The following is a 12,688-nucleotide window of genomic DNA, read 5'->3' on the forward strand; positions in this document are numbered from 1 at the left end:
AAAACTTAATACCGCGGAAAAATGTCTGCGGCGGCGCCTACAATTACATCATGGAGGACATCGTCGAGCGTGTTTTGCACCACGTCGATAAAAATGGTCCTGTCGACTCATTGGAGCTTGCTAGACTTTTTTCGGTGGATCATCAGAAGATAGTTGGTGCTGTGAAGAGTATTCAATCATTTGGTGAAGTATGTTGTGACGTTTCTGCGATCGTTACAATAAGTTCCGGTTTCAATAATGATAATGAATGAAAACCGGCCCGGGATCGTGTTTGGTGTTTACCTTTAGCTAACGGCTGTTATGTAGACTTTGAACAGTTGCTGCAATTGAGAACATCAGCTTTTACCACGTGTAGCTACTGATGAGTTGATTTTTCTGTACCTGGCAATGTTTGAATCGTATGTGTCTTCCAATCCAACACTCGCCCCTGTGCTTCATTCATCCAATGGAAGTGCTGACTGCAACATTTTGTAGTCGTGACTTCGTAGCATGTTTTGAGTATTATTGATTACCAGTCGTATAATTTTCAGGTGATACTAGCTGACTTGCGGAGCAGCAAAGCATGGGAATTAACTGGGGAAGGCGCAGAAGCCGCGGAGAAAGGCAGCCACGAGGCTGTGTTATTCAACGCTGTACCCGACGAAGGTGTAAAACAGCAGGAGCTCATGGTACTACATAACCGCAGACCACGTTTTAAAATTGAGGTGGATTTGATAATACGCATCTTCCTTTCCAGAAGGGGCTGCCGAATGCCAAGATCGGATTCAGCAAGGCCATGTCTCTCGGCTGGATAAAGCTAGACAAGAACTGCGGTGATGGACCTAAGGTTTTTCGCAAGGTAAAACGTAGTGGCTTCCAGAAACTATACGTGCTTAATTGCGCAAATTCCCTTTCTCAATGAGTAAAGGTTGACAATATCGAGGATGAAGTGCAGAAGTGCCTGCATAAAATACGGGAACTGAACTTCACTGAAGTGACGGATGCTCAGAAGCAAGACCTGAAGAAACGAAAACTACTTCAAGAGGTGTACGTAATGTCTGATAATGCAGCTTTATAGAAAAGAATGCGCAGTGTCTTTATGGCAGTGTAACGGTATCATAAAAATTGTGTTGCCTGCAGAAACGAACATGGGGATAGTGTCCAGGACTTCTCAAAGTAGTGCACTACAATTTGTAAAAAGGTTGCTTTACGGTAAAACCGTATGCTGAGACAGATTACGTATTGTACAGATTAAAAATTGTACAAAATTACTTTTTAATGTGGTTCTTCTCCAGTTGGTAGTATCGTGAAGCTGACCTCGTAACACATCCAATGGCCCCCTGCTAAGCTTCGTGCATGTGCAAGCTTGGTTACTTTCAAACCACCGTCAATTTCATCATAATACTTATTGTCCTGTTGTTCTGCAATTTCCAACTACTGTACAAGAGGTTAAATTTGCAAGTTTGTGAGGAGCCAGGATCAGGCAATTATTATTTGGTTCGCATATTTTTCCGTAGTTGGTTAGAATATTTTTTCGGAATTTTAAATTTACGAAGAAGAGAGAGCTCGCGAATTTTGCGGAAATTTATTCCTTAAACAAAATACAGAAACCGACACTGAAGATCTTCAGTGTCGGTTTCTGTATTTTGTTTATGTGATCTACAGGACTTGACTCCCCTCTTCGTATACGCTTCAATTTATTCCTCGCGAAAATTACTACTTGTACAGTAGGAGATGCGCATCTGTTCTTTTATCCCTAGTACCCCACTTTCTCCTGCTTCTGAGAGTATGCAGTTCGAAGGTCACAGAGTTGAGAGAACCCCATTCCTTTTGTTATCTCCATTTTTCCACTAAGGCCTTATCGCTGCCATCTGACGGATTTTGTCTTTGGACTCTGATTTTGTTTCCAGCCTTCACATTTTAAGACCTTACATGTGCCCGTCTGACTAGGGCGTTATTTCAGAAGCAAAGGTGATTCTGAAACCGCGTAACAAAGTAGCAGAATAGGCTATAGACGAGTTATAGCAGCGAGTCGCTTGTATTCTCAGTCACTTTGCACATGACTGAGGAAGCGTTTGACAGTTGCCATATCGCTGTTTTTGCTTAAAGTGTGTACGTGAATTATGGCACTTTTATGATGGTGATGAAGAATCGGTGGCTGTACCCTTTTTTTATCTTTTTGGTCTGTCTCAGGGTTGTCAAGAGCTACTGGATTGATAAGGGACCCAACTTTACTACCAGCCTAGTGAAGGCAGAGACAGACCTCACCCCAGAGATGATTGCAACGTATGTCCCTCTCACTATTTGCATACACTACGGTTGACACTACATCCAAGATTATGCCAGACTTTGTCTTTTTTTAATCTTTTACGGAATTTTTATAAAAAAGCTACGAGAGCAGCATAGATGTCGTCGTTGCAGTTGAGCTGTATGCCTGGCAGTCACATAACTCAACTGCAAAAACAACGTTTAAGATGCTTTCGTAGCTTTCTTATAAAAAAAAAGTTTGTAAGGGGTAAAAGAAATGCCTGTACATGCGGTTACCACATATAGACCAGGTTCCGCCACTGGTTGTATAGTCATCGTAAGAACGTACCCAACCTTCCAAAATTTCACCTATCATCATCACACCTGCCTCCGATGGCCTCTAACCCCTAAGCCCCGCGAACAGGTTTGCATAGCTTTATGTAGCAGAGGAAACTCTGTTGTAATAATTTTTCATAAAATTACTGAAACAAATCTGGGAACTTTCGTTGACAAAAGTTCTGGCCTCTGCAGTGTCTGGCATATATTTTCTGGAGTGGTAGAAATGTCGTACTTTATCCTGGCTACCCTGTACTTCCTGTGCCTGCAGCATTAGTCCATTCTCACCAACAGGGGTTCTTGGAAAGAGAAACAATTCAAGCCGTACAACTTCGAAGCCCTCGGCATCCAGCCAGAGTCGGGCCACCTGCATCCACTGCTCAAAGTCAGAGCAGAGTTTCGCAAGATATTCCTCGAGTTAGGGTGAGTGGAGGAGACCGTCACATTAAAGGGGCAGTCCATGCTAAAAAGCCAGCGAGTGCCGCAATATATATACACTATGCAATATATATAGGGCCTGACTTTTTCGGGTTTTATTTTTGGCCAAATTCGGGGGGTAAATATCGGGTGATATTTTTCATTTGAAAATTCGGGTGTATTCGGGTTAAATCCCGTTACGGCATATTCTGTCGTCAGGAATTCGGGTGTATTCGGGTGATTTTTTTTTTGTTTAATAAAAATTTGTCTTAACATGGAAGTAATGTTGAGCAATGTTATCAAGCTTTATTTTAATGCACGCTTATGAGTGTGCCACGCGACCCGGATGTTTTCGGGTAGATTCGGGTTAAACCCGAATTTTACAGATTTCGTTCGGGGGGTAAATATCGGGCGGATACGGGTTTAACCCTAAAAAGTCAGGCCCTATATATACACTATGCAATATATATCGTACATAAGACAACAATCTGCATGGCTAATCTTTTATATTTTTTTTGTCCAAAGAGTGATCACATTGTTTGTAACACTTCAAAAATCAGCACTGCTTCTGCTGCGGAGGGCCCCGGCAACAATGAGATCATGGTGATGTCACTCCCTAACAGGAGGAGGGGATGTCCACACCGCCACAGCATCCCGTTTCTCGAGGCTGTGCCATGATTGTTGGTGTAGGGAATAACATTTTTGCTTTTCTCTAGGGAGAGAATTCTGGCATAATCTCATCCGCTCTTGCCATGTGTTCTGCGGAATAACAAGTCAAACTGCGACACCATTTTGCGTGTGATTTTTGATACCGTAGTCACTGGTCAATGTGGAACAAAATGATACCGTACTTTGAAATTTACTGGAACGGACGCGACCGTCCCTTTTATTCTGCGCCGTACGTTCCTTTATTCACCCCCTCGTCTGCTCTCAGGATAAACTTGGGGCTAAAGAAGCTAAAAATAGTGTGTGGCTATGGGGTATATGCTTCATGAAGTCTCCTGCTTGCAGGTTCACAGAAATGCCGACAAATCAGTGGGTGGAGAGCTCATTCTGGAACTTTGATGCACTCTTCCAACCCCAACAGCATCCTGCACGAGACGCTCACGACACATTTTTTGTGTCAGGTTGGTCCTGTTCACCTTGACTATGAATGGTAGAGCTCTGTGTTGTAGGGTAGAACCCCTATAGCCTTCAATATTCCACGTGTTGCAGACCAAACTTCATGGTAAAGACCTCTTCTACGCTCTGTTTTTGCAGATCCAGCAACATCGAGCGATTTCCCGCCAGATTACATGGAGCGTGTGAAGAAGGTCCATTCAGAAGGGGGCTATGGTTCTCATGGGTAGGCCGTTTCAAAAATAAGAGCCACACGGCCAAAATTTGTAGCGCTCGTTAGTTGTCATTGTGCAGTCGTTAAACTGCGGAATCATAAGTAGAGGTGAGCTTGGATAACACTGACAGTATCTGCATCCGCACTCTACCTGCGCGTGTAAAATCTGCAACCATGCTAGTTCACATAGGTGTGTCCGTATCTGTAGGAAAAAATCCTCATGACGGAAATGGTATGTTACAAATGTTTTCACTTTTCAGCATGCAAACCACTCGGGAACACTGTGCCATCCCGAATTGTCCTATGAAATGGTGTTAAAGGCACACAAATGCAAAGGATGACACACATCATCATCATTTTGGATTTTTTGGCACGGAAAAGGACGTCGTGGCTGTTTGCAAAAATTGTTGTAACAGTATATTACCGGAAAGACTAGCACCCATAAGCGAAAACAGCGACATAATGAGCATAAGGGGCCTCAGATTCGCGATGGTTAAACTATAGAATGCAAACTATGTGGCCTCTCAACCCATTTGTTTTGGAGGCAGCCCCTGGATCATTGGTGGCAGGGTTGCACTTGAACTGTCTGCACCAACACTACACCACTCAGGACACCATGACAGGACTTTCCATGACTAGTGCAGCTTGTGCAGCTAAATGTAGGAGAGCTACAGAATATTATTATTATTATTAATTACATGACACAACATGTTAGTTATTAATGGCAGTGTGCTCATCTCAAGCACTATGACACTGCTGCGTAAAATTTTGCAGTTTGCATACACACCTAACTTGTAGTCTAATGCAGCTCACAACAGTGTGAGGTGGTAAGGCAAGGTTGGGGTCATCCAAGTTCAGGCTGGGGGTGCCCTCCCTTTTCATGAATGGAGATGGAGCAGGGCATCCGATATTCAATCTTATCAGGCAGGCTTTTACAAGATTTGCATCGTTCACTTGTTTGAATTTTCCTTCTAGCAGGTGATGCTCCTTCTCTATTTTTGGGGGGGAAATTTGTTCCTTTGGGCGTGTTACCATAAGGATAATCACTGTGGTACTGTCACTGCCACCCCGGCATAGAATACATTCCAAACTGTACTATCTGTTATCCACATTGTGTCTAGTGACTAGTCATTTTACAATTGACTGAATGCTGTAATTTCAAACTGTCTAGCATATTTTGAATCCTGCATGGCATTCTATTGCACCTTTAAGTATTTTAAGTATTTAAAATTTCTTAATGTGCCAGTTTTTCTAACCTCGGCTCGCCCCTGACACCCCGGGTGAACTCTCCTTTCAATTTTTTTTCCTTTGCGTCACTGCAGTTATCAGTATAACTGGAAGGTAGAAGAGGCACAGAAAAATCTCCTACGAACGCACACAACAGCCGTGAGCGCTCGCATGCTGTATAAGCTCGCGCAGGAGGTAAGTGCGTTGACCATTTGAATGGGCAACAGACAGAACACTTCTCGTCTTCATTTCATCCTCATCCACGAAACATTTCGTGCAGAAAACCTTCCGTCCCGTGAAATACTTCAGTATAGACAGGGTGTTCCGTAACGAAACGTTGGACGCGACGCACTTGGCTGAGTTCTGTCAGATTGAAGGAGTGGTGGCAGACTACGGGCTCACGCTGGGGAATCTCATGGGCATCATCGGAGAGTTCTTTAAAAAACTAGGTGAGATTCCACGCACTTCCGTTAATTTGATCCCGACGGCAGTGTTGGGAAAAGCTGTTAAAAAAATGTAGTCAGTCCGTCATTGTACTATGCTTAGAGGAGCAGTGAATGTCCCCTCCATAAATATTTTGTGCTTGGCTGTGGAGGATTATGCAGCAAATGATTAGGGCCTGACTTTTTAGGGTTAAACCCGTATCCGCCCGATATTTACCCCCCGAACGAAATCTGTAAAATTCGGGTTTAACCCGAATCTACCCGAAAACATCCGGGTCGCGTGGCGCACTCATAAGCGTGCATTAAAATAAACTTTGATAACATTGCTAAACATTAGTTCCATGTTAAGACAAATTTTTATTAAACAAAAAAAAATCACCCGAATACACCCGAATTCCTGACGACAGAATATGCCGTAACGGGATTTAACCCGAATACACCCGAATTTTCAAATGAAAAATATCACCCGATATTTACCCCCCAAATTTGGCCAAAAATAAAACCCGAAAAAGTCAGGCCCTAAGGATTATGCAGCAAATGATAGGCATTCTTGTTCAAGAACGATGATTGTAGCTGAGAGAACAATCTTTGATCTGCACACCCTAATTAAGCAGACTGGTGTGAAATGAGATGCTGCTACACTAGAGGGAACGACTAACGGGAGAACATTCCTCAAGGAAGCAATTTGCCTAAGATTTTCTTCGAGGGTTGTTCTTGGCGAGATGTTAACCCTGGAATACGCTTAGAGCCTGAAGTTTTAGGGTCTTACCCGATTCTTCCCGGAATTTGCACCCCGAATTGATGGTTTGCCTCTTTAGGGTGAAACCCGATTTTTACCCGGCAAATTGCCCTCACTGGGATGTCTGTAGGAATGCACTAACTTACTTGTTTGGCAGAAAAATGCAGTTACATCACCGTGTTTACTAAACCGCTACAGTTAGTTTGAATAACTGAGCCCGATTCCTCCCCGAATTTAGCGTACCGGAAGTTTTTTCACCCGAATTCGCACGGATTTAGTGCACACGTTTATTCACCCGATTTTTACTCCCCGAATGTAGGGAAAAATATTTCCCGAAAACTTCAGGCTCTAAATACGCTCAATCCCTGTTTGAGCTATGAGGTCGGAGGAAATATCTATTGATTCTTGTAAGCATGTGACCCTTACTGCTCCTGCCTCACTACTGGAATGTTACCTCCCTTTGTTCTAAAACTTAAGTCTCCCTTCCCATCTCCTTTAAAATTGAGAAGCATCATAATCGGGTCGGAATTCGACTTGCTAGAGACTGATCAGCAGCTGATGACCCCGACGCTTTCACTTAGATAGCTTGATTTGATTTCCACTTTTTCAACATCGTAAGTTAAGGTTAATCTTATGACAAACAAAGCTTTCTGTTACCACAGGCATGAGTCAGTTGCGTTTCAAGCCGGCCTATAATCCCTACACGGAACCCAGCATGGAAATCTTCAGTTACCATCCTGGACTTAGAAAATGGGTGGAGGTCGGAAATTCTGGACTCTTCCGCCCGGAGATGCTTCTTCCCATGGGCCTGCCTCCCGACGTCGTAGTCATCGCGTGGGGGCTTTCTTTAGAAAGGTGGAGTTAATTTGGATGGTAGTGGAAACATGCTAACATGTTTGGGTTTTCTGCTCAACCTGTCTTTCAGGCCAACCATGATCAAGTATGGCATCAACAACATTCGTGACTTGGTGGGACCAAAGGTGGACCTGCAGATGGTGTACGATAACCCCATCTGCAGGCTGGACAAGCACTGACTCCGTCGGCTTCGGGCACTATTTATGGGGCACGTGAAGAGCTTTTTATTTTTATTTTTTTTCTAAGAGTTTATCCCTGTTGAAAGGGAATATGTGGCAGGCACAATAAATATCGGCAAACATTTGAACCGAATGAAAACAGAGCAAACTGATGCGTCGAATTTCGAAGTTGTTGGAGATTCTCAGACACAATACCCATGCAGGTACCTACTTTCAAATGTAATTTGGGCTGCGAGACTGTCATCTATGGCTGTTACTAAAATGGCCAACAAAGGCGAGCGTGGCGCCATCTAGAATCGGGAAAATCGTGAATCGGATTTGCACCCCGACTGGTATGGCCTCATAAGGCGTCCCGCTCGTTGGTGGTAGCCAAGGTGGTGCAGAAGACTGGGTGGGTTCGAATCTTACCACCGGCTGTGTTGTCTGAGGTTTTCCCTGGGTTTTCTGAAGACTTTCCAGACAGTTCCCCCTGAAGTCGACCCAGGAAGCACACTAATCCCCCTGGTCTTCCCCTGCTCCTTCCTTCAGCAGCGGAGGTTTAAGACGGCACGGAATGATATACACGGGCAAGCAACCATTCCAGTTTGGAGTATGTGGCAAATAATTTCGTGACAGATTTAAAGTTCAGAAACACGGGACATCACGTGTTAACATGAGGTCGTTTAAGTGTGTTCAGTACAAAGCGTCTTATAAGAGATTGGATCAAGAAAGCTGTTTCATGCTCACTGTTACGTATCTTGGACGTCTGCTCGCACAACGAAATGTTTGTGCAGTTCAAATAGGTTGGAAAAACTTGTTCATCATCATCATTTATATTTTTTATACAAGCATTTCTGTTATTTACACGTGTGCATGTTTGCACTACATGGTGCAAAATAAAACGTGCTGTGCCACAGATCTTTCCGCTGCATGACATCTCGGGAGAGCGTTTACTACTAACTTTTACCGTCCTTGTTTGTGAGCGCTTCTATCTCCTTCTCTTTCTCTTGAAGACTAGCTTCGAGAGCCAACACCCTTTTCCTCAACTTAACGATGACACTCTTGTAAAACACGAGACGCTGTGCCTGTATCTGGCAACAGCGTCGCTTCGGCCTCGGCTCCTCCGCTTCGTCGGCAGCAGGCCGGCTCACCTTGCACGGCCGATCCGATGTGGTCGGACGGGGACGACTGGAAAAAACTATTACGTTCAGATTCTTCGGTGGTTCCTGAGCAGCACACGACTCAGTTCTGGTGCTCACTGTAGTTGTCGTCGAGTTGGACACCAATGCGTCCGACGTTAAGATGAATTCAACCGCCTCACCGTCCTGTTTGTCAACTTCCGCATCTTCAGCTTGGTCTTCAGACTCGGCCTCGTTTCTGTCAGCACTTCCTGAGGATTCGTAATCTACTTCCTCGGATCTTATCATCTCCGTCCTGTACGCGATCGGTTCATCTGTGGCTGGAATGGTTATCTGAACAGGATGTGTTCCGTCGCCGTCTGAAATCTCGGCGAGAACTGTCGGAAGTTCGCCTTCCCTCCGCTGAACTGCGCCGTCTTCGGCGTCAGACGAAGGATTGGGCATAAACACAACCATGTCCTTGTACACCTTTCGCTTACGCTGTCTCCCCGTCCGTCTAGGACAGGAAGGATCGTACTCTTCGTCTACGTCAGGCCTCGATGTTTCAGCGAAGGATCGTTGAACGTTTTGTTGACTCTTGGGTTTTCTGCCACGTTTTTTGGGAGGCGGAGCCGAGTCGATGGTGGGGTTGAAGATTGACGGCACGGCAGTTTGCAGCAGGAAGTTTTTACGAGCCGTCATTTTGTAGTCCTCGTGGGTGAAGTGTTCAGCGCAGACGAGAGTCCATTCGGTAAGACAGTTGACTCCTTGTTCCCCAAGCACGTCAATCCATTCCGTACGCCAGGGCTCGTTCGATGGGATCTGATGAAAAGTAAGTCCTGGTTCACGGACGACGGAGTTTCTGCAAGTGGGGATGCAACATTTCCCCATGTTGCTTGGTTCAGTCTGAAGGCTTCAAAGGTACGTTAGGTGAAGTGCATACCGTGAGATTACTCTAAAGGCAAAATTCACGGCTAAGTGCTTGAGGTTTCATATAAATTTCACTTTGATGAGAAGATTCGCGCAACTGTGCGTCATCACGATGTCGATGCGGATTCGCAGGACGATTTTTTGTCAAGTGAGCTCATGTATCTCTCTATTTTCTTATCTTTTGCAGGCGTGCACGATCTTCCACTTCCTTTGAGAAGTATGCGTGGGTTATACCAGGTGCGGATTCATGCCCTCACTTTTTTTTTTTAGGTGGAGCGTGTGTGTGTGTGTGTGATTTCCGTGTGTGTGTGGGGGGGGGGGGGGGGAGTCTTCTTCTTCCTCCTCGTAACGAGGGGGAATCCAATGGATTGTTTTTTGGGGATGGAGGTGGCGATCGCAAAATACATGGGGCAAATTACTTGGGATACCCCCATCTCAGAAGTAGGACAGAATAGGAAGACGGACAAATATATCTCCCGGATTTTCTCAACTTTAGCCTTTGTTTGTGCAGGCGGGAAAGGCACAAGAAGGGTCAATCTTTTTGCGACCGTTATTGCTCCTTCAAATAACATGCACACTTTTATAGAGGGGGTTAGTGCACTTCTTTCTCAGTTTAGGCCCTCACCCTGTTTTGGCATAAGCACTTGTGTTCAGTTTGCTTGTGCAGTGCACTGCTCCAAAGGCCCCCCCGAGATGTTCTACAACCTGTACTGCGATGCCAAACAGGAAGCTTGTGAAATTGACGCTTGAAGAAAAGATAAGTTTTGGAATAGTAGGGGGGAAGATGCAGAGAAGAAGCCTTTGGTAATACGGGTAATAAGGCATGTCCTTCAGAAGTACAGTACACACATATCAATGATGAAAGAAGGAAGTTACTGAAAAAATTAGCCCTATCAATTTCCACCGTGTTCATACATATCAGTCACCCCTATAAGTATTAGGGAAAGTTACAGATTTGAAGTTGAAATGCCTCGGTTAAACATGGTGAAAAGTGAAATCACAGCACCTTTCGTGTACAAATGGTTTTGCTTGACGTGAATTTCTGTAGTAAAGTCAGTACGTACATATTACATGGCGACATGATACATTTTCCGGTTGTCTTTTACACTAGATTCTCTAACTCTGACACCTCCCTAAACGCGATACATTCTCGCAGCATTGGAAGTACCGTACCCCCGCTGTGACGTGTGAGTGTAAACATGTACTGATCAAAGCTCTGCAAACGTGAGCATTTTATTTACATCCAGACTCCAACGCAACACACTGTTTGTGCATCACAAACTGATGGCTGCCACTTTTGCTTTCGCAGACCTTGCAAACTGAACCACCAGTGGCTTTCCCTTTAAAATATAACCGTTGGTCTCCTTGAGGGCGCACTCTGCCGCAGTCTCATTCGCAAACGTCAAAAAGGCCTGTCCCTTCATGCGACCCTCAGTCATCAACCTTATATCAAATACGTCTCGATCCAACCCCTTGTTCACATAATTGCCGTACACTTTAAACATGTCTAAGACATCAACGCCCTTGGCAACGTTCTTAATGTATAGGCGTGACGACGAGGTCCCCGCTTCGTAGTTACGGAAGACGGATAACTGTTTCATCTCTTCGGACGAAACTCTTCCGCCGCGGATGTCTCGGCGGTTCACAAACTCTGTCCCTTCCCAGTCATATGGGTTGTCAGCGCTCGATTCGTCCTTCACTTCGGGAAGCGATGGTTTCGACGTGATCACGCCAAAGCCGCCTTCCTCAACAATCACGGCTGATGCGTCTGCACCAGGTTGCCTCACATTTTCTTCGTGTTCGCTCGTTTGCGCTTTGATATTGAACGAGATCTGTTTTGAACCCGTCGCGTCGGGTACTGGCTCGAAAACTTCAGTCACCGGTGTGTGTGCGCACGTAGAAGCAGGTTGCGGATGAAGCAGCTTTTGTAGCTTCGGACGTTTCATCTGCTTCACCTTCCTCTTCCGCGGAGCCGCCGCAAACTGGGATGCAGCTGGAAAGACTATCGGTTCCCCGTCGCTTTCTAGTTCAGATTCTTCGAAGCTCGAAGCTGTTTCGTTTCCGGCATCTGGTCTTTGCAATAAAGTGTTGGGAGCAGCGAGCTGAGCATGCATGAAAGCTAAACTCTGCATCACGGGCGGCTGAGGCAGTAATGGGCCAAAGGGAGCTGGCAGGTTCATTTTGTTCATGAGATGTAGCACTTGATTGTAAAACTTGGGCACGGACACGAGCACTGAGCAAATGTTCGCAACGATAGTTGGAGACGGAGGAGGGTACGCGTAGCGTATCATAGGGTTTAGTATGTAGTCCAAGCCGAGCTCCGGACACTGGGAGTGTATCTTTCGAGCGAATTCCTCGATTTTCACCTTGTACTCGTCCTTTGCGGAAGACTCCGGTTCGTCGGTGTCCAAGTTCTTCGTCGGCAAATCGTCTATCTTGCTGGGAAAATATCTGTCGACTTGCTTCGAGGCGGCATACTCGACCACCAGTCGCTGGCCCAGCAGATTCGCTTGGTGAAGCTTGTTCAGGGCGTTGTCGGCTGCTTCTTGCGTTGGAAACGTCGCGAATGCGGTATGGCGCAGCCTTCCTCTCGTACTCATGCATCGTACGCTTTCGGCTCCGAAAAACTTGAGAAGGTTTACCTTCTCAGACTCTGTAAGACAGCTCGGCAAGTGCCGTACTATCAGAGTTAACGACTTGGGCGTCATTCTTTTTTCGATGTCTTAAGGGTGCATCAGCTATTCTTTACTTGCCTCAAGTTGACGACGCTCCTGACAACACCGTTAATTCGTATGTATGGTAATTTATCTTAACGAGTCCTCTGCGCGCACATTAAATGGGCTGCCATATTACTTTTTTTTTTTCCTTTTGTAAAGCCCGCCCCCTGCCGTCACATCTTTCAACTT

The 12,688-nt window shown here is 45.3% G+C and overlaps 3 protein-coding genes across 3 annotated transcripts; 1 reads left to right on the forward strand and 2 right to left on the reverse strand.

Moving 5' to 3' along the window:
* The first annotated feature begins 36 nt into the window (after nucleotides 1-36).
* On the forward strand, nucleotides 37-7,896 carry LOC135392612 (phenylalanine--tRNA ligase alpha subunit-like). The gene is made up of 12 exons (XM_064623322.1): nucleotides 37-188; nucleotides 531-668; nucleotides 737-838; nucleotides 908-1,026; nucleotides 2,173-2,265; nucleotides 2,857-2,985; nucleotides 3,991-4,106; nucleotides 4,240-4,324; nucleotides 5,635-5,734; nucleotides 5,820-5,988; nucleotides 7,384-7,576; nucleotides 7,647-7,896. Exons 1-12 carry the CDS (start codon nucleotides 51-53, stop codon nucleotides 7,753-7,755), a joined length of 1,491 nt encoding a protein of 496 aa, XP_064479392.1. The 5' UTR covers nucleotides 37-50; the 3' UTR covers nucleotides 7,756-7,896.
* Nucleotides 7,897-8,560: 664 nt separating this feature from the next.
* LOC135392613 (uncharacterized) lies at nucleotides 8,561-9,915 on the reverse strand. The gene has a single exon (XM_064623323.1). The coding sequence runs from the start codon at nucleotides 9,741-9,743 to the stop codon at nucleotides 8,691-8,693; it is 1,053 nt and encodes a 350-aa protein (XP_064479393.1). The 5' UTR covers nucleotides 9,744-9,915; the 3' UTR covers nucleotides 8,561-8,690.
* A 1,082-nt stretch (nucleotides 9,916-10,997) lies between these two features.
* LOC135392614 (RNA-binding region-containing protein 3-like) lies at nucleotides 10,998-12,656 on the reverse strand. Its single transcript, XM_064623324.1, has one exon. It carries the CDS (start codon nucleotides 12,488-12,490, stop codon nucleotides 11,057-11,059), a length of 1,434 nt encoding a protein of 477 aa, XP_064479394.1. The 5' UTR covers nucleotides 12,491-12,656; the 3' UTR covers nucleotides 10,998-11,056.
* Nucleotides 12,657-12,688: the final 32 nt, after the last annotated feature.

The sequence above is a fragment of the Ornithodoros turicata genome, chromosome 4, assembly GCF_037126465.1.
Source record: "Ornithodoros turicata isolate Travis chromosome 4, ASM3712646v1, whole genome shotgun sequence".
Lineage (NCBI taxonomy): Eukaryota > Metazoa > Arthropoda > Arachnida > Ixodida > Argasidae > Ornithodoros > Ornithodoros turicata.